At 39.2% G+C, this 22,427-nt stretch overlaps 3 protein-coding genes across 3 annotated transcripts; 1 reads left to right on the top strand and 2 right to left on the bottom strand.

The window, feature by feature from the left end:
- Positions 1-4,667: 4,667 nt before the first annotated feature.
- Positions 4,668-6,101, bottom strand: LOC124053099 (tripartite motif-containing protein 16-like protein). The gene is made up of 4 exons (XM_046378063.1): positions 6,050-6,101; positions 5,405-5,467; positions 5,169-5,308; positions 4,668-5,078 (listed from the first exon to the last, which is right to left on the bottom strand). Exons 1-4 carry the CDS (start codon positions 6,099-6,101, stop codon positions 4,668-4,670), a joined length of 666 nt encoding a protein of 221 aa, XP_046234019.1.
- A 726-nt stretch (positions 6,102-6,827) lies between these two features.
- Positions 6,828-10,123, bottom strand: LOC124053098 (stonustoxin subunit beta-like). Its single transcript, XM_046378062.1, has 4 exons — positions 10,075-10,123; positions 7,996-8,058; positions 7,763-7,905; positions 6,828-7,559 (listed from the first exon to the last, which is right to left on the bottom strand). Exons 1-4 carry the CDS (start codon positions 10,121-10,123, stop codon positions 7,131-7,133), a joined length of 684 nt encoding a protein of 227 aa, XP_046234018.1. The 3' UTR covers positions 6,828-7,130.
- A 2,468-nt stretch (positions 10,124-12,591) lies between these two features.
- LOC124053097 (tripartite motif-containing protein 16-like protein) lies at positions 12,592-14,399 on the top strand. Its single transcript, XM_046378061.1, has 4 exons — positions 12,592-12,643; positions 13,145-13,207; positions 13,307-13,449; positions 13,521-14,399. Exons 1-4 carry the CDS (start codon positions 12,592-12,594, stop codon positions 13,947-13,949), a joined length of 687 nt encoding a protein of 228 aa, XP_046234017.1. The 3' UTR covers positions 13,950-14,399.
- Positions 14,400-22,427: the final 8,028 nt, after the last annotated feature.

The following is a 22,427-nucleotide window of genomic DNA, read 5'->3' as shown; positions in this document are numbered from 1 at the left end:
AAGGAGGTAGGACAAAAGTCAAGTCTAAAATTACTCTCACAGGAAAGCAGCTCAAAGGCCTGGCTGGCTGGTGGCACCATATGTAAATTAACTCAATAAAGTGGTACAAAATATCCAAGCCTTGCAATCCTGAGTATGACACAAAACGCTCAAACCACTGCTTAGCGCTCAAATAGTAATCATGCCATCTTATAATTAGCATCTCACATGTCCAGGCCATTTGGTGTTGGCCAGGAAGGTCAGGACCTCAGATGCCCAGGATGTCCAGTTCTCACATGGGACGAATCAGACTGCCTCCATTTACGACCCCTCACTTTTAGCATACTACACAATCAGCCCTGTTGACTGACAGCTGCATGGCTACTTGTCATCTCTTGTTACACACTAAACAACCTGTGGGGATCTCTCATACAGGAAACAGGAAGAAGTGTAAAGGCTCATGGGAATTGTAGTTTTTGTCAAAAGACATTTAGCTGGTGGACATGTAGTCCAATATAAATACTCGTGCTGTCTTGCCACAACTGTCTATTCAACACTGAACAGTTTGTTGCTCCAGAGTAAAGCTGCCCTCATAACAATATTCTCACACACAATAAAGTTGTCAACCACCAAACTGATACCACAAATGTAGCTTATTTTGATTCTATACTCTACACTTTCTGTTCAAGCATTTCATTTCATTCAAGCATCTTTCATTCTTCACTTGATACGACAAATGACACAATAAATATTTTATTGTCTGAAAGTTATTCAGTGTAATTATTTTGATGTGGACTCGACTATTTGGTTGGAAATGTATATTACCGTATATGTGTGTGTGTGATATGATAGAAAGGAATCATATTTAATTCATTTCATTTTAAAATTCAAGATAAAACAATAAAAATACTGGAAATGTGATACTTTAATTTCTCTACATTCTAGAATGAAATTTCCATTTATCATTTTTATTTTACTGTGTCCAAAATGGAACATTCATGAAGGGAAACCTATTGTAGAGTTTGTAAAATCCATTTCAGCATGTGTATGATATATATTTCCTTTTGTTGTGTACAAATACCAAGAATCCAGCAGGTGACACTGTTTACCAAGCGTGTACGCTGTATCTTCTTGTGACAGTCTTACAATTCATATTTTCCTTATTCCAAACAGAAATACAGTATAAATTAAATGTTGCTTTAATACATAGAAAAATTAAATGACATTACAGGACATCGATGTTATGGTAGAATATATCTTTAGAAAGCAGTGCCAACATGCCTGGTTTGTAGTGCATCATTTTTGACAGGGGGTGATGCTGTTGTCTTCAGTAATGCACAACTCCAATGACCAAGAAGTATTCAGACTTTAGATTGAGATTATTTAAGTACACACAGCAATGTCATGGTCTAAAAATTCTCCAGTGTAAGAAAGGGTCCTGGCCTGTGCTCCAAATGTTAATTGAGTACAGTTACTGTATGCAAATAATATATGAAAATGTGCCTGAAGTGTCAAGCTCCTATGGTCAGTTTTTTTTTTTTTTATTATTATTATATTTAGACTGGATTGATGATGATGTGGGAGCAAGTTGTAATCACTTTCTATAAGGGTAGGGAAGGTCATAACAAAGGTTTTCAGAAAGTATCAACAATAGCTGCCATTTACAGATACTATTTCATTAGCATCAGCCAATGAAGCACAGGTGACCACGTAAGAGTGGAGCTGACAGTGTAAGAATTTGAGAAGAGAGGCAGAGGAAAAGAGCACAGAGAGAGAAGTAGTAGATCAGATAAAGAAAGACAGCAATACATCCATGTTGTTCATCCGACTATGATCAGCTTGGCCTCCTTGTAGGTGAAGGAAGGGACAATTAATTATTACATTACTGTATGGACTTCACCACCACATGTCCTTAAATGGTTTCTGTAAATATATGCAGGACAGACACAGCAGCAGGCATGGAGAAGGTGAATGAAATTGGTATGTGTGTGTGTGTGTGTGTGTGTGTGTGTGTGTTCTGTACATACAAAGAAAGAGTGAACATGTAACTGATGCTCCCACCAGGCCATGCTGGACTACTGACAGACTGAACGTAGGCCAGTGGCTACATGAGGCAGGAACTCTGTTGGGACCAGTAGTGTCAGAATAAATAAGTGTTACATGTCATCTGTAGGGTGGTGCTGGACCAGATGAGAACAATATCATGGCAGTGCACTGAATTTAAATTAGGATCAGACACAACTCATCAAGCCGCCACACCAGTGGCCAAAAGAGGTCACTGACATCAGGACTACAGATGAAAACCGTTTTTTATCTATAGGTGCTCTTAATAAATTATATATTTGACACTTTATTTCTTTCACAGTCAAATGTAGGTTCATCAGAAAGGTCAGAAATTACTTTGTTTTTTATTTGAAGCTTTTATTCAGATTGCTTTCAAAGCAGAGCACACAGCCGCTTGAAATGTAGGACACTCTTACCTTCAACCGACATGTCATACTATATGTGTCACTTATAGGCCATAGCTTATGCCACTTTGCTCATGACACAAGCTTAGGGTTACCACTCACTCACATGCCTCGCATAAGCGCGTCCAGATACATCATATCCAGTCGCTGTGGGTGTGATTATTCTTGGATCACGGTCTCCAGTTGTGTTTTCGTTGATCCCTGAAGGATGCTTGTACCTGTCATATAGGTTTAGCCGTCAAGCTTACTGACTGTAAATTCTCACTCATACTCATCATCGGACCCACTGCATAAATCATGCTTAGATGTGCTTTAGCCATTATATATATACATGCAGTTATGTAACTAAATCCTTGTTTGTTTTTATGGTTGGTGAAACAAACAGTTGTTTATATATTTTTTTTGCAAATCTACAAAGTGTGCCTTTCATGAGCTGTGACAACTCTCAACTATCTAATATTCATCATATATTTATCAAGTAGCCCATTGGGGATTTGTCCTCTATACCTGCAGTACAGAAACCTAAAACTGCTAAAAGTCACTTTCATATGACTTTGGATGCAACTAAAATGGCATAATTTGTTGCATTTTATTTGTATATTTGTGCAGGATGAATATGACATAATTCACAGTATGAGAAATGTTATCTACTGCTAATACAATGAAATTACAATACTTTATACAGTAGCTAGTTAACATCAAGGCTGCAAGCTAATATTAATGCAGCCATGGATGAACTTAAAACCTAACCAGTTTATGCCCATTATACCCATTTTCACTGCATGGTATACAGCTTGGTTTGACTCAACTTGACCCACTTTCAGATGTTTTTTTCAGTTTTTCATTGTCTAAGGTTTTGGACAGTGCTTTTTTCAGTATCGCTTCTGCTGGGGTTCCAAGAAACCTAAGCTAAAGGTGGAGTCAAAAGACTGCAGACACTGACTGGTCAGACATATCATCTGACCAAACAGAGAGTGTGCTCTGACATAGACTTTCCCAAACTCTATTGTTTTTTGCTTTTTCAGCAGTCTTTTGTCAAAACACCAACTCTTCAACATTCTCAGTTGTTCCCGTGTTCGTGTTGCGTTGAGGATAAGGTCACAGCAGTTTCTCCTGTAAGCAGATGCACAGTGGGCTTTTGGAACTGTTTGCTGTGGCTGATATCTTTGTTCTAATGGCCTGTGCACCTAAGGGTTAACGTGTCGTTTTTCATGTTTACATGTATTTCTTTTCCCAGGCTGTTTCAGTCACACACGACCTTCATTGCACAGTATGCAAAAGAAATGACAGCAGTTAAAGTGTATGAAATCCTGGCATGACTTGCATGTACAGTCGCTCAATGGGGTTCTTAATGACACTTGCTAAATGAGGTTTCGTGATGCTCCGGACCTGTGTGTATGTTCTGTGTTTGTGTGGGTGCCCCACATTTAGTTCCTGTAAAGCTCATGCTCTAGGTGTGAAGGCGGCAGGAGTTGAGGCCCACCTGTCAAAGTAGGAAAGTGATCTTCAAGCTGAAGCCTCTCACATATCAAAGTGAGTTCCCTTAACCACGAGGGGAGCGATTCTCACTCCATTTTCTTTATGCAGCAAAATGTAGAGGAGATTGATGCTGCGAGTGCTTTATGCTGTGTGTGCAACTGTGGAACGCACCAAGTTCTTCAACCTTCAGACAGAAACATGAGAAGCTATACATTAAGCTAAGCACTGAATCCATTTTAAATTGTTGGAAAATGAATATGAAATCTGTGGATTTTTTTCACTTTCATCTCCAGAACAAAGTTTTGTTAGTTACAGAGCTATTAAACTTAAAATATGACAAGTCATAATTTATAAACTTGACAATGAAGAAGAATATTTTTTATTAAAAAGTAATTTTATGTAAGGATTCATTCATTTATCATGACACATTCTTTATTTCAAATTTCATAATGCCTCAAGACAACCAAACACTCATAATATCATAGTTAGTTAATAAATATCCAATTTGATGTTCCAGAACAAGACATACAGAAAATAAATATCTGACAAATAGTACATGAAAATGACCAATGTCCAACAATGAATGTTTTTAAACAACTTCCACAAACAGAACAGAATGGATTCATGTTTGATTCAGTGTGATTACAGGAATATGTGAATAAAACATTAGCACCAGTTAACGGTGAAATGTTAACATCTGACCGCATCAAGACAGATTTGATCACTCTCAGCTTTAGCAACTCATTCTGGTCTCTTTTGTATTGTGCAAGATGATTGAATTCCCATCCAGAAACCTGGGAGAATCTTTTTGTCAATAGTAGTCTTAACTTTATGCAGCAGCTTAACCTCCCTCTCTGCTGCATCACCGGTTACAACATAAAAGCTTATAATCCCTGCAGGCTGGTCAAGGTAAACGCCGATTGTGGAGCAGTGCGGAACATCATTTATGTCTTTGTTCATGCCATTGAACCAGATCTGGTAACGTGTTCCTGACCAACATAGACCCCAGGACTCCTCGTTTTCTCCAAGGCCACTTGGTCCAGAATTTGCCCTCCGCCCTGCTCCTTCATAGGTGGCTCCTATTACCACCCACCCTGAGAACTCCACCTCCCAGTAAGCCCTCATGTTCCAAATAGCCTCTTTGCACACCACCTTTGAAGAAATGCAGGAAAAAAGGAAGAAAATGAAAGCATATTTGTTTCTTTAGCAGGTAGTCTGTAACTGCATGTATGTCTGACTTACCTGTGGGGAATACTCATATCTCTCCGGTCTGTCTAGTACCGGACAAACCTCTTCAGTTCTACGACACACTTTAGACCCATGGTCAGAAATCCACAGCATCTTGTTGGCAGTCTTATCATCCAGAGACAAATTTATCCAGTCTACAGGGGAAAATCAACTTTGGTTTTTATATAAATTGTGGAAAGTATTGCTGAACACTGAATTATTTGAGAAAAACCAAAAAAATCTACTCGTACGCTTCAAGAGCTCAGCCCTGCTTGTTGGCTCTGGGATGTCTGGCACATAAGTGGAAACTTTTTCTGTAAGAAAAGGGAAATGCCGTAAATTCTAACTCTAATAATATGAATAAGCTGATGCATGCATCAAATCCGTTACCTGCGTTTGTCTTCTCATTCTTGTTTAATTTAACTTTCTTCCCTGTAAAGGTTAAGGTCAAAGGTTACACTGCAAGAATGTGAAGAGCTGTTTACTGCTTCACACAAACACATGATGCAATCCTCTAACAGTCCTGATAGGAAATACTATTCTTGATGAGGGGTTTAAGCAGTATGATGGCATTTTTCAAAGAAACAAGAAGCTTGTTCCTAAACTTTTGAGACCTATTGTGTGCAAGGTTAAAGTTGTATCATGTCACATAGTTTGAATATTGCAAATTTATGGAGAGTATGACTTCTAAACTTCCATCATCCTTATAGTCTAGGCAGGAAAAGGAAAAACCTGTTTGTATTACTGCTGAACCACACATTTGTTTATTTACTCATTTATTCTGACTCCACTATGCCCGACAAAATGCTAGTGCACAACATGTGTTAAATTAATCAAAATAAATAATGTTAATAAATTTGTTTTGCATTGCACAATTGCCCTTTTTTTCTTTTTACCTTTTTTGTTATTCTCTGAGAGGATTATTGTAGAATTGGGTCTAGCTGGCATCTTGAGGTTGTGTGCTGTGTGCTAATAATCCACGTCCAGAGGCTTCAAAATGTTCTGATTCATCCAAAGTAGAGGTGTAAGGTCTTCGTCTTCCACTTGACTTTTATACCCCCAGTGAAGATTAGGCAGGGGCACCGTAGGAGTGTCTGAGAGCGCTGTTGAGGTCAGTGGAACAGGTTTTCAGCAGGGGGTGAAGGGAGTGTACGCACTTGACTTTGACATATTGATATAAGTGAGGCTGACACAGGCATTTGACACCCCTGAAACTTTAGGAGTGTGTTCAGAAAAGCAAGAAGATGGTTGCAAACAGGACTGAAAGTAAGACTCAGAAACTGGTTTCGTCAGTGTTGTCAGCACGAGTGGTTAAGGAGGAAACAGAACTGCATAAACAGAGACACCTCAGCTGAAGGAGAGAGAAGATGTTAAGCTATGTGACAGATGATCTGTGGCCTACATGACCCATCAGGTTTTAATGAAAATAATTTTAAGGAATAGAATCCGTTTGATTACAGCATTTCTGGCAATGTCTCTTAAATTCTCCTTCAAGTTAAAAAGGTTTACCAAAGTTCAAAGTTCATCTTCATCATGTTAACAAATCATCATAACAAAATACATCTTACTCAGTGTTTTATTATTTATTTAAAGTTTGGCACATTAAACATTCTGTATACACTCATACCAAATCAGGTAGCTGATACGTTCTTAGCAAACAATAACAATGGAGGAATAAAAATACGTATAAATATCAGTGTAAACCTTGAGTGGTCAAGTGGCTTCAAGAAAGTCTACAAAACACAGGAAGTTCAATCCCAAAATTAACCCCATCTGGATTGCACTTAATTATTGAAATGTACCAGCATACATCTGGCACAGATATAATGTGAAGGAATATATTTCAGTGGGTTAATAGTTTAATTACAGTTATATTACAGCTTTATTACAATGGGATGACATAATTTCACTCCTCTATCAGCCAGAGGTCAGCTCATGATCACTGACTCTATGACATGATAATATAATGTCAGTCCTTCATTCCTCCTTCCTTACAATCAAACAGTGCGACTGTGTCCCCACCCAGAAACCTGGAATCATTTTCTCCTTAAAGGAGCTCTTAACCTGCTGCAACAGTTTAACCTCCTTTCCTCCTGGGCTCTCCTCTCCCTCCTTCGTCTCCTCTACAGCATAGAAATGAAGGATGCCAGCGGGCTGGTCAAGGTAAACACCAATTGTGGAGCACTTAGGAATCCCTGTGATCTCTATATTCTGACTTTTGTGCCAGGCATGATAGCAGGAACCGCTCCACCCAAGACCCCAGGACTCCTCGTTCTCTCCCAGACCGCAGGGTCCCTCACTGTTCCTCCTGGCTGCATGCTCATATGCTACTCCAACCACGACCCATCCCGAAAACTCCACCTCCCAGTATCCTCGGAAGCCCAAGATGCCTTCTTTGCAAAGGACCTTTTGGTATGTGGATGAGAATGACAGTGTAATTTAGAGGTAATCTAACATAACCTGTGATTTATTGTAGCTGTCACTGCGGAGAATTTGAAGCAGCCTTGCGTTCTCTGTTAGCTCAAGAGTTAGATAAACAGAGGACAGCCCTGGTTCATTTTACTCTCACTTCAGACTGAACACATTTTGAGAACATCTTCACAGCGTACCTGTGGAGCATACTCATATCGTTCTGGTCTATCCAAGACCGGACAGGTGACGGTATCTGTCATGCGGGCTACCTTAGCACCACCCTCTGTGATCCACAGCATCTTATTGGCTGTCTTGTCATCCAGGGTAAGGTTGATCCAATCTGAATAAACACAAAGAAATGATCATTTATGAACAATCAAGAATCGAATTGTTGTAGGATAAAATCAGGTGGAAAGGGTGAGAATCTCACATTTGATGAGATCAGCTCTGCATTTTGGTTCAGGGATATTCTGCTCATAGGCTGGGATCTTCTCTGAGGAGTAACAGAACCACATCAGTCAAAATCAGAGGCGGTGAGATTTGTTTGTCTGCCTTCAAAACAACTTATAATGATGTAAAGGTCTTACCTGAAGGTGTGTTTCCAGCTTTGCTTTTTTTTGCTGCAAAAATAAAGCACAAGAATTTGTTTTCACTAGAGCTTCCTATATTGATGGCAGCATACTGTTATAAACACTAAAGGCAGCGGTATGTGTCAGGTGTGTCTCGACAGATGACGGCCACTGAAACACTGAGTATACTTGGAAAACCACCTGTTTCTGTCAGATCATCACATCAGCAACTGCATGCTTTCTGGAGCCAGTGGTTGATTCATGCCACGCGGCTGGAACCGTCAAGACACCTCACATGCTGCAGGGTCGGCTATGGTCACAGCAGAGCCCAGCGTGAAGCTCAGAGAGGTTTAACAGTTAAGCAGAGTGACATGATCTGCATGCTCAGATCTGATAAGCTTGGGATGAAGATCCCACCTTTTGTTCATGGAGCTAAATAACAGCCAAATGACAGAGTGACAAATTGCAGCTATATTGCAATAGCGCTTATGTGATGATAATGGATTGTAACACTTGTTCTTCATCTCTAAACTCAATAATGAAGGGAAATATCTTTAATAAAATAAGCTTAAAGTAATACAGATGAAAAATAATTCTGCTGGCATTTAGATTTCAATGATTTCAAATGAAGTTTGAGTACAGGCAGCAGTATTGTGCCATAACTTTCCATGCAGAAATAATTGCTAAATTATAGTTACATAACAGGCTTATCCCTGATGCCAATTTTGAAACTAAGACTTTGGTATCATGTTTTAGAATTCAGTTTCCAGTTTTTTTCTTAATGACAGAGATCAAGGAGAGGAGACACTTAATCCCTCAGCATTAAGATGTCAACACAAATAATGTGTTTTATTTATATCAACAAGCAACATCACCTCCAAAATAAACTGTTAGTTCTTCGCACATCAGAATCATCTCACAAAATTAGCTAATTAATTAAGTTTACTTCCCTGAATTTGGAAAAATAAAATAAAATAAAAATGTAGGTTTTTTTTAGGTGCTGTAGGTGTTGAGACAGACAGTTCAAGGTTAGGCTGCACTTTTCCGCTGCATTTAAATCTACTTGTCATCATTATCCACATTTTTCAAACTTAACGGTTATTTTTACTCCGCTTGGTATGCGTGTCATGTCTAAATGAGCTGATGTTTATCTCTGTGTTGACTGGAGGCTAAGAGAGACCATACGAGAATGTTAAGCCACCTGTCCGGATATAGCATAAGGTGATGAAAATAACTGCTTTGTCTGTTCTCATTACAACCTGACACCATATAAAACATTTAAGCTTAAAGGCAGCCTCAGCCCCAAATCTGTGTGTGGCTTGTTAATCAAACTGTGATGGCCTTTGAATGAACATTTTTCATTATAGGTAATCAACTCCTTGCTGTATCCGTTACAAGTGAGTTAGTTTTCCTTGCTGTCACAGTTTAGAGGCTGACATAAGTGAGTTCTGACGAGATTACACTGAATGCCCCCAGTTACGATCCTGTTCAGTGTCCCATTTTTTCAAGCTTGGCATTATACCGACAGTACAGCATGTTAAATACATGCGGCAAGTTAAATCTTTTTTAATGTAGATGATGTTGACACTTGCAGACCCTCGCTTCCAGGCAATGAAACCATTATGCACCCGTGATAACGACAAGCATGAAATCATCCAGTGAAATATTGCGCTTTTCACACAGACATAAACTCTAGTGACCCGTTCACTGAAGGTCTGCCTCAGAGGATAATAAAAGAGCCACCAGTGCTGCATGCGTGGGCTGAGGTTATTAAATTAGTACATTTAAAGAATGCTTATTACTAATAATTAAATATTAAATGCATTAAACAACACTAAACACAGCAGATTGATGGGTTACACAGTCTCAGACATTTAGAAGTGTTCAAAAAGGTATGAGATTTAGGAGGAAAAAATATTAATTGATGAAATAAAGTTCACCTTTATCTGACTTGCGGGTGTCAGAAATGATCCTTGTGGTGGTGGGCATCTTGATGCCAGCAGTGAGCCTGTCTCAGCTGATGTCACAGGTCTGATGAGTCTCTGTTGGCTCTGTTGTGTGACAGCTTAGTAACACTCTTATATACCTGTAATGCAGGACAGAGGTGAAGGAATCAGAGCCAGTGTCTTGGACCTGAGATACACACTCATGTCCACGCCACTGGGACGGAGGGTGGAGGGCTTGTAATTGGAGATGTGTATGTATGTTTTTCCTTAAAATGGTTAGATGGATGCTTGGATGTCTGTAGGACACCTTACCAAGGACAGCCCGCCCTCCCCCTCTTCTTTCTATACATCAGCAGGACTGACCTCTTCACATTGCTCACTGACAACTTTGATGCACCGATGGTGGATGTGGTGATTGGTGCACAGAAACACGCACACACGCACATACACACACAGTGGACACATACAGCTGGTGTGAGGCCAACAGGTGCTAACACATAACCTATTAAAAAAGCAAAAATATATTCACAATTCAGAAGTGTAAAAAGTCAGCAATTGTCAGCTCTCCGTTAGAAGAATTTAAGTGATAAAGTATTAACATTTGTCTTGCAGCAGCATTTTACCTGTTCTTTTGTTCTTACAAACTTTAAATGTTAAAAAACAATAAAAATCTAATAAAAAGTTTTTCATTCATAAAACAAACAACACTAATTTAAAATCATGACTTTATTAGTGACCACATACAAAACAATATAAACAATAAAATTGAATCATTTTTGATTCAGTTTCACAATAAAACATATATTTTTGACACTGTACTTATTTGTATACACACAGAATTCAACACAAAATTCAATAGGTTGAATTTCGTCATGATAAATAATTGCTCACACATCACCCATGACATCATGATGGTATAAAAAGTAAAGGAAATACATGATATTAATATCTGATAATCATACAATGAAATATACATACATACATACACACATGCATGCATGCATACAAGCAACATTCACATACACGTATATAAATACAACCCAGTAACCTAAATACTGAGACGACCGCGAGTCACTTGGCTGGAGGTTCTTTGGTTCATCATACCGGGCTTAACTACGCTCTTGACCTGCATTATCACATCAGCCATTTACAATCAAATGCCTTAATGCACATAGCATGGGTTAAAAGAAAAAGCATGTCGCTGATCGTAAACCCTTTCTTGTGATTCGCCCTTTACAGCAAGCTGCATGTCTGAGGTGTTGACTGTTCAGGCACCCTGCCAAGGGTCCAGTCAAGGCTGTCTCGTCCTTCTTGTGTTCCTTCCTGCCGAAGCAGATGACTGACTGAAGCGCTGATTACAGTGCAACCGACATACTAAACACTACATACCAGGACCTATAATTTCAGAGCTGCTCTGGACTGAGCAATGGGATTGATTGAAAATAACGGAGAGGAGAGTGTGGGAAACATGTGTGCTTAACTGAGTTCCTCCAATTCTCCTCTCACAGGAAGGCACCAGATTTTCAGGACAATGATGACAGACTCTGTCAAAAGACTGAGCTATGAGCCTGTTCAGTGGCTGCTCTGTGTGCAAGGTCATGACTTCAGTATTAATCTTTCTATAGTGTCTATAGAAACACCTATTTTTGTAGTTCTTACACAAAATGTGCCAATGTCGTTTACCAATTCTGCTACTTGGATACAAAACAGAATCAAAAGTCTCAAAAAGAAAAACATCTCTCATGTTGTCATTATGATGTACTTAATGTTCTATTTTTTGGATAGTGTCACCAATAAATACACATTTGATGGGTTCCTCACAAATGACATTGAACTTTTACAAGCACCGGGAAAGTATCAGAACAGTGTATTTCCTGTACATTGATATGTAAAGGGAACACATGATATGATAGAAACAGTCCAGTGTCTAAACACAGACATTAGGGATTCAAAATGTGCCACAAAAATACTTAGAGATAAACTACAGTGAACCACGTTTCCCTTCTCACCGTCTCCATTTGTGAATTTCTCCAGTGCAGGACTAATAAAGACGTATCTTATTTTATTTCTAAAAAGTCTCAAAGAGTCATTAAGCTCTTTTCTTGCAGGTTTTGAAAACTCGTTTTTTCTGTGCAGGATGACTGCATTCCCGAACAGGTGCATATTTCCAAGATGTACGTTTGATAACGAAGAGATGAGAGGATAATTGTAAAAGCAAATTCAAAACTACTAGGATAAATATGGGTCAGCGGGTCAGGTGGTGGCACTACCCCAAATATCCAGGTTTGGCAGGCTGTGTGGCACGCCCATTAGTGAGCTCATTATCTCTACATACCTTACCAAAATTTCTCTTAGGGAGCCACAGCCCCCCCTCCCCCCACAAAATAAAAACCCTTTAATACCCCCTGTCCTGGGGTGGGTATAAAAAGAAGCTGTTTGCATCATTGCAGCAGTACGCCACTGACAGACACCAACATTCAGGAAACCTCAACACGGCAAGAAGTGATTAAGATGCCAACCAGAGCTCCCAATAAGAGATTCATTCCTGCAACCAGCAGACATGGTGAGTGAACTCCCTTTCTAGTTCTCAGCAGGTAAGGAATGATAATACAGAATATTTCATCAGATAGGAGTACTGTACATACTGTATATGGAAAGTTTATCAGAAGTTCCTTGAGTCAGAATGCAAACCATTGGATGAGGATTTGTCTCCTTGGATTTTATGTTCATCTTTTGAGTAAAGCAGAGTGGTCAACTTTGACAATTTGAGCATATTTTGTATATTATTAGCATGTCATTTTTTCCATCTACCATTCAATTAGTATAGAATAAATGGCAGTTATGCTTGTCTTACATTTACAGGAACAAAAGCTAAAACTGGGGCTACTCCAATAGGTAAGATTTTAAAGTATAAATCATTTTAAAATAACAACCTTTGAGCACACTAAGGCCTTACCTCTTAAAGGGCTTCTTTAAGTTTATTTTTAAGACAATGCCACTACTTTGACATCTTGTCATCGTCTAAAAAGCAGCTATCCACAATGTGATTTTTCTCATCACTCAGAAAAAATCCCAGACTACGAGCCCAACATCCCAGAGCCCAAATGCAGAGCAGATCTTCTCAAATGTGAGAGCAATCTTTAAAATTTGCAAACTTATTTTCCACGATAATTAATGTAATTTCTCATTCTAACTGTTATGGCTGCAAATATTCCACATCCTGCAGACTGGATCAATCTATCTCTGGATGATAAGACAGCCAATAAGATGCTGTGGATCACAGACGGTGGATCCAAGGTGTCACGCATGACAGATGATGTCACTTGTCCCGTCTTGGACAGACCAGAGAGATATGAGCATGTCCCTCAGGTAGGTTACAAACAACAAATCGAGATGTAAAATACTTTTGCTGAGCTAACTTCTTCCTCCTTCCCTTCAAGGTTGTTTGCAAAGAAGGCATCCTGGGCTTTCGAGCTTACTGGGAAGTGAAATATTCAGGATGGGCAGTCGTTGGAGTCACCTATGAAGGGGCGGGGAGGAGGGGAAGCGATGGACCCTGTGGGCTGGGAGAGAATGAACAGTCGTGGGGTCTTGGGTGGGGCGGGTCCCACTACCAGGTGTGGTTCAATGGCATTAACACAGAAATATGGGATATTCCCCAGAGCACAACCATTGGGGTATACATTGACCATCCTGTTGGTATCATCAATTTTTATGCAGTGGATGAAGTAAAGGAAGGAGAAGAGAGGGAGGGCAGAAAGGAGATCAGACTGCTCCAGCAGGTTAAGAGCTCCTTTAAGGGGAGGATGTTGGCAGGTTTCTGGCTTGGACAGAAGTCATCATGTTTCTTTGTTAAACGAGAGGAGTAAAGCGTGTGAGCGTGTGTTTTCCATTTCCATTTTCTTACATTTCCATTTAAACTTCATGTACAAAACATACCTACAACTGGGATAATGCAAGAAGACAATGAGGACATCTATTTCAGTTTTTGTACATAGAAGTACACATTTATCAAGAAGCTGCTACTTGTTGAAGTGTTTGTGTCTGATTTATGCGCATTGTATTTGTCTAAACTAAATGGAAAATATTGTTTAGTGGAATATTTTCTAGCCTTGTGTGCTGTATATTCTGGACTTTGTAAGTCAAAAATATTATTTTGTTGGACTCTATTTAAATGAAGTTAATAAACTCACAATATCATTCAATTACCTTGAACAGAAGTTAATCCCGAATGAAGATGAGGATGACTGCAGTCTTGAGTTGTTTTATTTAAGACTAAAGTTGATAATAAAAAGTATAACTTATAGCTTACTTGTTATTTTGACTGAGAGCACTTTGATATGTAATGTAATGTGAATTATTGTTTAAATTAAAACTGATTTTCTTTCGAAAAACACACCACAATACATGTGTGGAGCACCATGGAACCTATTTGCTATCAGTTTTATTTATTTATTTATTTTCTATCAGAATGCATACAAATCCACTGTACCTCAACATCTGCAAACTCTGAGCAGTGCTGAGAGGGTTGGAAACTGAAACTGCAACCTACCAAATGAATCTAAAACCCACTACACAAGAGTAAATAAGCTACATATCAATTTATTCTTTCAAAACATTTTTTATGAAAGAGAAAAAGAAACAACAACACTGCAAAGCTGCATTGCCTTGTTTTATCTTCAGGTGATAAGTCATTATTTATAAATACAAGCTTACAGCATAGGAACGATAATCCATCAATGTCATGTGCATCATTCATTCTGTACCATACCTTCAGCTGCTCTGGACCTTTCATTCCTCACCTCCCCCTGTTAACATTGAGCGGTGGGGGCTGAGGATTAGGCTGGTGACATGAAAGCAGATCCTTTGAAGCAATAAACAAGAGTGCATGTGAGCACAGTGAGGGTGAGGGTGCGTGGATGGAAGAGAGTTGGTAGTTGGTTCAGTGTTTTTTTTTCATCATATTAGAATGGAGAGATCAATAACACATCTGAACTGCACAAGGAACAAAAGGGTACAGTGTGTGTAATAATACGTACATATCATGCATTTACGCACGGTAGGCTGCATGGCCTTCTGTGATGTTCTCAGGCACAGCTCACACTGAATAAGCGGCATCTGCATTCAAAGTACGTCTTAGGGATGTTACACTGTCAACTGGACAGTCTCTTTCACCATTTGCGATGAAGCTGTATGCTAACAAACCGCATTAATGTCATCAACTTCATAAAAGAACAAATGCATGCACTACACGAGAGGCGGGGTACGCTCTGGACTGGTCGCCAGTCAATCGCAGGGTGAACTATGGATCATAAATGTTTTATTCGACCCACATAAGGCAGAGTGATGAAAAGTTCAGTTCAAGTGTGGCTTTAGGTTGTAAAACTAAAACAGTAAAAAAAAATGGAAAAAAGCATACTATACATTTTTCTAAAAATATTTACTCCAATTTCATGATTCATGTTGTCCCACTGATTGACTCCAACCAAAGTGACGCTCTTGTTTACAATGATTTATTTATGTACGTGACAGGTTTGTGGTCCTCTGGCTGAGAGGACTTAACATTGTCGTTGTCTCCCCCTACCGACGCTCATCAGTATAACAACGACTTGGACCAGCAAGCTCAAATCCGCCTTTGGTTTCTCTCCGAAACCAAGACAAAGATACACAGCGCCCTCTTTCGTTGTAACGGCCACTGAATATCAGTCTGTGTGGTCAAAGATGGCATAGCACCCTTGTAGGAGTCTAAGGGCAAGTTTTGAAGACTTTACCTTTAGTCATTTTGCTTTATCACAATTCAATCTTTGTTTTTTGTGTGTCATTTGCCGTAGAGAAAAAAATGGTCAGGTGGCGTAGTATGAAGAGCTTTAAATAACCTTTAAAAATGACATGAAATGTGTGGCATAACATGAAAAAAAAATTAGCTGAAACATAATTACTAATCTTGAATAGATTTCACAGATTTTTAGCTGACAAAACAGCCCCCATGGGGCATGTGGGAGAAGAAGAGAAATAAATAATTTTGCATTCTCTTGTAAAAGTATTGTGTTGTCTCACAAAACTCTTTCTTGATTTGTTTCCTCACTGAACGTGGCCCAGAAATCTTATTTATGCTTTTCCCCCCGTTCCCCTAATTGCTTGGCATTTATTCTGCATCATTCTGCTGGCCTCAGAACGCACAGGTGGGTCCTGGTTTCCAATAATGATATGGCTGCTGTCAGCGAAACCATGGCAACTTCCATGGTGCAGACACATGCTCTGCCAGCTGGATGACTTGATCCCACCCTTTCTATTGACAGACCAGTGTTAGTGGTTTTGGCTCCTGTATGGGAGCGCTTGGAAAGGTTGCCTCCTGAAGTAGTCTGCAGTTTTCAGGGTGTCAGGTCTCCATCCAAAATGTGCTGATGTGTGAAAAGGGGCACAGATCAGACAGTTCTGTCCCAGGTGTTAGTTTTCCTCCAGCTGTTAGCAGATACAAATTTGGTTCTACCAAATTCTGCCATTTTGTCCTGTCATGAGGGCTATGAAGAGAGATATGTCTTTGGCTAGACACAAAGAGCAACTTTCACTGTCTTGTTTGCTGTAGAGTTATTTGGCTGTGGCTATAGCTACCACTAGTTCAGCCACAAAATGTGCAGCGTGAGTTTGTGAAATCTCCATTGCAGTTATTCTCTTCCTTTGAATTTTTACCAACCCTGATGTGATACCTTGTTGGAATTACATCTAAATTTAACCACATTAGAGTTGACAAATCAGAACTAGTTAAGAGATGTGACTATGCAGTATCCATTTAGAAGTTTGAAAACTAAAATTGTTGCCCATTAGTCTGTGTAACGTATTACACAATGTATTATAAGTGATTCTTTTCCGGCTCCTGTATAAATTTTAGTCTAGAACTGTCACTAATCATTAATGTGAATATACAGACTATAATTTTCTCATTGATATGTAGTGTATTTGTGTTATGTGTTCTTGTAGTTAAAATTTTAATCAATTGAGTGAAAACTATTGTTTTACCAATTTTATACGCACTACAATTTAGATGAGTGCTATTCTTATTTTTCAAAGGATGCGCATATCTTAGCGTGAAGACTGAAGAAAAGATATTACTCGGGAACTGACTGGAACTTCTTTTTATGTCCACAGGATGGAGCCATGGTGTCATATATTGACGATAAATGTGCCAAGGTCTGCAGCCAGTAAATTTATGTGTAAATTATAGGATTTATTCTACACTCCTATTCATTATTATATTCATTTGTGAGAACAAAATAGATCATAGTTACTTTTCCCTTAGCCAGTTGATAAATGATTCTCATTGTGAAAACCTTCCAATACCTGTCTGACCAAAAAAAGATGGTAATGAAGTGGAAAAACCTAAATAACATTTAAGAGAAGTGTGCTTTAAATGATTTCAGCACTTAAAATTCTGACATCCAAATTCCAACTGTAAAAAATATTGGTGGAGAGGAACATTTAATTACATTTTTTAATAAAGGCAGATATGGGCCAATCTTTTTTTGGTCATGGCAGGGTGTTCATTACAAGTACTTTTAATTTAAACATTACACGATTATAGCTGACTAATTTAAAAAATGTTGTGCCAAAAGGGAAATGTGGTTTGCAGAGAGCATTTACATGTACAAGGGAGATAACAAAAGAAACAAATAATACAAACAATAAAAATGTGAAAGCACTATCATGCACAAATGAACCACATGCATCTATATTGCCCACCAGACAGTGCAATAATTGGTCAGTCTTTAGTGTAAATCACCAAGCTGTTGCAGTATACCGGCCTGCACTGATGCTGAATTTCATGTTTAAATTAAGCCAACTAATTGCAGAAGGAATAAATAAGACTCTGGTCCCTCTGCTTGGAAGTTTATCCAGTGTGAAGAGGCAGCCGGAGAGTATCAGTTCCTCTGTAAGTCAAAAAAGATGTTCGTCTTTCACCACATGGCTCTCAGAGATTTCATTTATTTGTGTGTAGCTCAGAGCGGTAGCCATATTGGGGTTACACAAAGCTCCCCTCAACAGCTGCAGTGCGCACAGCCAAGGCGGTAAAATCTTCTCAAATAAGGTCATCACTTCAGGAGACGTGAAAAGATGTCATTTTCTGTATGGAAAACAAAAAGTGCTGTACTTCCCTGCAAATTATCTCTGTGACCGCCTCTGAAGTTTGCTATCAGGAAAAGTCTGCAGATATTTATAGTTGTCCTCCAATTCAATTCCCTTATCAGATTGTAGAGTGTGTTTGGAAGCAGGCTGTAAACTTCTGAAATATATTGCACCATGACACAAAGTCACCAACAGCACAGGCAAGTCTCCTCCTGGAAGGTGCTAGAAAACACCAGAATCAGCTGCAGAGTTAATAACATGTCTAAATATTTGTTGTGACAGTCATGAATATTCTTTACACGAGAGTGGAGGAATATACATAACACGAGGGTGAGACAGTAGATAAAAAGAGGAACACAGAGCGCTAAATCTGTCACTTAAAATGTCTGCGATAAAGCCTGCAGTGTCTAGATCAACCTTGTGGGAAAAGGAAAAATTTATGATAAGAATGTGAAGAAAAGTTAACAGGACTAATGAGATGCAGTGTAAGTGAGCATCCCTAGGCTCCATACTGTACCCCTGCCACCGACTCCTGGGTTTGTCACTTTTTCAGCAGCTTTAAAATGCTACAGGCCTGAAATGGACATTTCAGCATTTCTTTTGAAAATACCACATCAGCTACAATTCTTTCCACACAAAGCAAATTTTCTGTTAAATTCAATTTTAATTTGTACTTGCAGACACACCATTGAACCATATCTTCACAGATTCTGGACTAATCACTTGCTAATCACATTACATACACAGTATGCTGACTGGGGGAAAGTTATTTTCATGTTGCCAATGAATCTTCATCTCATCACTATTTAAAATGTTTTAGAGGAGCTTAACTGCTCAAAGTATTCTCTGAGAAACTTAATATACACTCTGGCCTTCCCTATCCTTGTCTCTTTCTCTACCCGCACACACTCGCACACAACATAATATGCACGCACACACAGACACACCCTCATTACCATGCTCTAAACTTCGTTTGTGATTCCATTTTCTGCATCAGGGCGAGTTTAAATTACTCTCCCTGCTTGTCATTTATGTGGTCTGCTGTTCACTGCACTGTTACGTCGCTGTGCAAATAAAAGCACTCAACTACGCTGGCTTGTGAGAGTCCTGTAGTCCTGTAGTAATGTTTTAAGAGGATTTTTCTTGCAGACATGAACATTTCGGGATATATGTTTATTCGTTTTCTTTCCAAGAAGTTAGACAGATAGAGAAGATCAATATCACTCTCATCTCTCATGCAAGCAGAAAATGAAGGCAGAGGCGAAGGGTGACTGGCTAAGCTGAGCAAAGACTGGGAGAGGGGGGGTCAGCTAGCTGAGCTCCATCAAAAGTTCCAAAACACACCTAAAAACAGCTCTATGTAGGTTGGTGTGTCTTTTAATGTTACAGATAACCAGACAAGCTGCTCACCGCCTGCTTCCAATTTTTTGTTAAGTTAAACTCTTTTTGCTCTGGCTCCACATGCATGCACAGACATGGTTTTATCAATCTTCTTATCTAAATGTGCCAAGAAAGCCAATAAGAGTATTTCCCTAAGAGTCAAACTTATAGTGCAACTCACGCTTGCAGTTGTGGAAAATCTATTCAGGTTGTTTCCTTGAGTAAAAGCAGCAATGCCCTCTATAAAATTATTCTTCATTCATTTGTAACATTTTAACGTTGTAGCTATTGGAAGTGCAGCCATAGTTTATCTATATATGTGCATGATGAAGCTTACAGCCTGTATGAAACCTTGATGATTAGTGCCCTCAAAAGCACCACCCACTCTCTCCTGCACTGTCAGTCTTTGCATCACTTTGTTTTTTTTTTTTTCCAAGAGACATTTGAACCACTTCAGCTATAGATACATCCGTCTGCTGGTCCCTTTAGACAGGCATGTCTGGCCCTTTCACAGATTCACACTGTGACCCCAGCAGCAGGATACTTGTCTCCACAGTAGCGAAGGCTGATGTATGCACATTTCTTTTAAAGGACAGAGGATATGACGACAGGTAATGAAGACATGCCCAAGACTTGAGTCTGCACTGTGAGATGCCAGGGTCCACGAGGCAGACACTGCTGTGTATAGTGTTGTAAATGTTCACTGTTAATGGCTGTGACCAGCTGACCATGTACAGTAAGTCTGGCTGTGGACTGTCTTTGTGCTACAAATAGGACCTTTGAAGCACAAGGGCTCCATTTGACAATTAAATAATGCACTTTTAAGTCAATTACATCCATTTGACAGCTTAATATCACACATACATCACATACACATGATCCATTTATAAAATGTGATACATTTTTACAGATCAAACTACCAAACATTGTGAAATGCACTTGTCATCTATGATGAACCCTCATCCTGCCAACATACTCAACATACAAAGATTACGGGGGTAAATTACTGTAAGAAACAACAATCGGCAAATTGTTAGCTTATTTAGTCTCAAGATTTAGTTATATAATTCATGTCATCAGAAAAAAAAACATTGTTAATTAGTATAATGGTTTTAGGAAAATTACAGCTGATTTGCATATTGTGTAAAACAAAAAAATAAAAGCATTTCCTTATGACAAAGTGCAGCCTTTAGCCCAAGCACAATCCACTTTAGTGCTTAAAGGTTTATTTACTATCCCCTAATCCTGGTATCATTTAAACTCAAGAAAATATAATTTTTGTTATATTCACATAGTGAGAGCTTCTGGGTCACTGTTACCCCCAATATAAAGTAAATCAAATATACCCACAGTCATTCAGCACTTTTTAATTCCACGCAGTAAAAACCATGCCTGAGAGACAATTAATAAATGCAATTTTTCATCATCCATTGATCTTCTATACCATTTATCTGTCAGGGTCACTGGAGCCTACCCTGGAGTGGTCGCCAGTCAGTCTCAGGACTGACACACAAAGGCAGACAACCACACACGCACATCTAGGGGCAATGTAGAGCAGCCAATTAACCTAATGTGCATATTTTTGGGATTGTGGGAGGAAGCTGGAGAAAACCCACGCTGGCACAAGAACAACATGCAAACTCCACACAGAAAGGCCGGGATTTGAACTGTAAACATCACATGCTACACAGGCAGTTACAGCACATACTTTGGCTCATGCTCTGCTTAGGCCAGGAGCAAATATCTGCTGCCTTCCTGGCTGTGTTTCAGGAGCAAAGGCAATACCTTTTGTGAGTAGATTTTCCAGTTGAGTGCTGGTCGTCCATAGCAGCAGGTGGAATTTTTCTTCACTCTTATGATGGTTATTGATGTTTGGTGCATGACAGACTATTTCACGTTGTTGTCTTGAGTAATAAAACATAAACAATTGATAGTCAAAAACACTTTACAGTTCATCATTTGCATTTCTTTAAACATGTAAGATATAATTTGACAATTAGTGAGCTTCAGGGGTGTGTCTAGGCATGAAGACTGATTGTTTCCAGCATTTTGCAGTCCTTATGCTAAGCTAGGCTAACCAGTTGTTGCCTGTAGCTTAGGCCTTTCCACTCTCCAGAAAATGAATAAATGTATTTCCAAAAATCTAAGTAGAAGATCTAAACACTTCTTCCACCACTGCGGTCATAAACATTTACACTCCTTGAATGCATGTAACACACTGTGCGGCAGTACTGCATATCATCTGACTGCAAAACAAACAACATCCAAAGTCTGACAAAACATACGATGTGCTCATCCTTGTCATGTCACTTTAACAGATCGCATAATGATACAAAGGTTGCAAGTGATATTCAGCGTTTATTTCCATCCGCCAAATGTCTGATCAGATCATTCTGTTCAAAATGTGTTGTAGGTTAAGCACTATTAACAGACAGTAATGAAGCCTCTAATACTTAGATCCACATTTCATGTTTACAGCTAGCCCAGCACATCTAGCATAGTGAAGTGCACCTCAAAAATTATTTGCAAATATGTGTTGATCCCACGCTTAATGTGGCCTATAAGAGATGACGACTAAAGGATTAGTTTGGCATCACAAGGCAATAAAGGAGATAAAGTGTCAAAACAGGTCAGTTGTTGGTCATCGCAGTGTATTCTGTATTTCTCCAGCAAGCATCAGAGCTCAGCAGGTTTAGTCAGTCCATTTATCTCATCATAAATGTGTAAAACCCCTTTCACCACTGCCTCACCCTTTTCTCCCCCCTGTCACACTCTCACTCTAAGTGCCTCTCTTCTTGAACCCCTTCAGGGTGTTGCCAGTGTCTCTTGCGCTCCTCGCTCACTTG

Source organism: Scatophagus argus, chromosome 21 (genome assembly GCF_020382885.2).
Source record: "Scatophagus argus isolate fScaArg1 chromosome 21, fScaArg1.pri, whole genome shotgun sequence".
Lineage (NCBI taxonomy): Eukaryota > Metazoa > Chordata > Actinopteri > Scatophagidae > Scatophagus > Scatophagus argus.
Note: the sequence above shows the minus strand (reverse complement) of the source record. Positions and strands in the feature narration are given on the sequence as shown.

Coding starts and splice junctions, on each gene's coding strand:
- LOC124053099 (XM_046378063.1), bottom strand. CDS start 6,101: ATGCCAGCTAGACCCAATTCTACAATAATCCTCTCAGAGAATAACAAA. Junction 5,468..6,049: donor CTCAGAGAATAACAAAAAAG/GTAAAAAGAAAA, acceptor CTTTTCTTACAG/AAAAAGTTTCCACTTATGTG. Junction 5,309..5,404: donor CAGGGCTGAGCTCTTGAAGC/GTACGAGTAGAT, acceptor TTTCCCCTGTAG/ACTGGATAAATTTGTCTCTG.
- LOC124053098 (XM_046378062.1), bottom strand. CDS start 10,123: ATGCCCACCACCACAAGGATCATTTCTGACACCCGCAAGTCAGATAAA. Junction 7,906..7,995: donor CAGAGCTGATCTCATCAAAT/GTGAGATTCTCA, acceptor GTGTTTATTCAG/ATTGGATCAACCTTACCCTG. Junction 7,560..7,762: donor GATATGAGTATGCTCCACAG/GTACGCTGTGAA, acceptor ACATACCAAAAG/GTCCTTTGCAAAGAAGGCAT.
- LOC124053097 (XM_046378061.1), top strand. CDS start 12,592: ATGCCAACCAGAGCTCCCAATAAGAGATTCATTCCTGCAACCAGCAGA. Junction 12,644..13,144: donor TCCTGCAACCAGCAGACATG/GTGAGTGAACTC, acceptor CTCATCACTCAG/AAAAAATCCCAGACTACGAG. Junction 13,208..13,306: donor CAGAGCAGATCTTCTCAAAT/GTGAGAGCAATC, acceptor CACATCCTGCAG/ACTGGATCAATCTATCTCTG.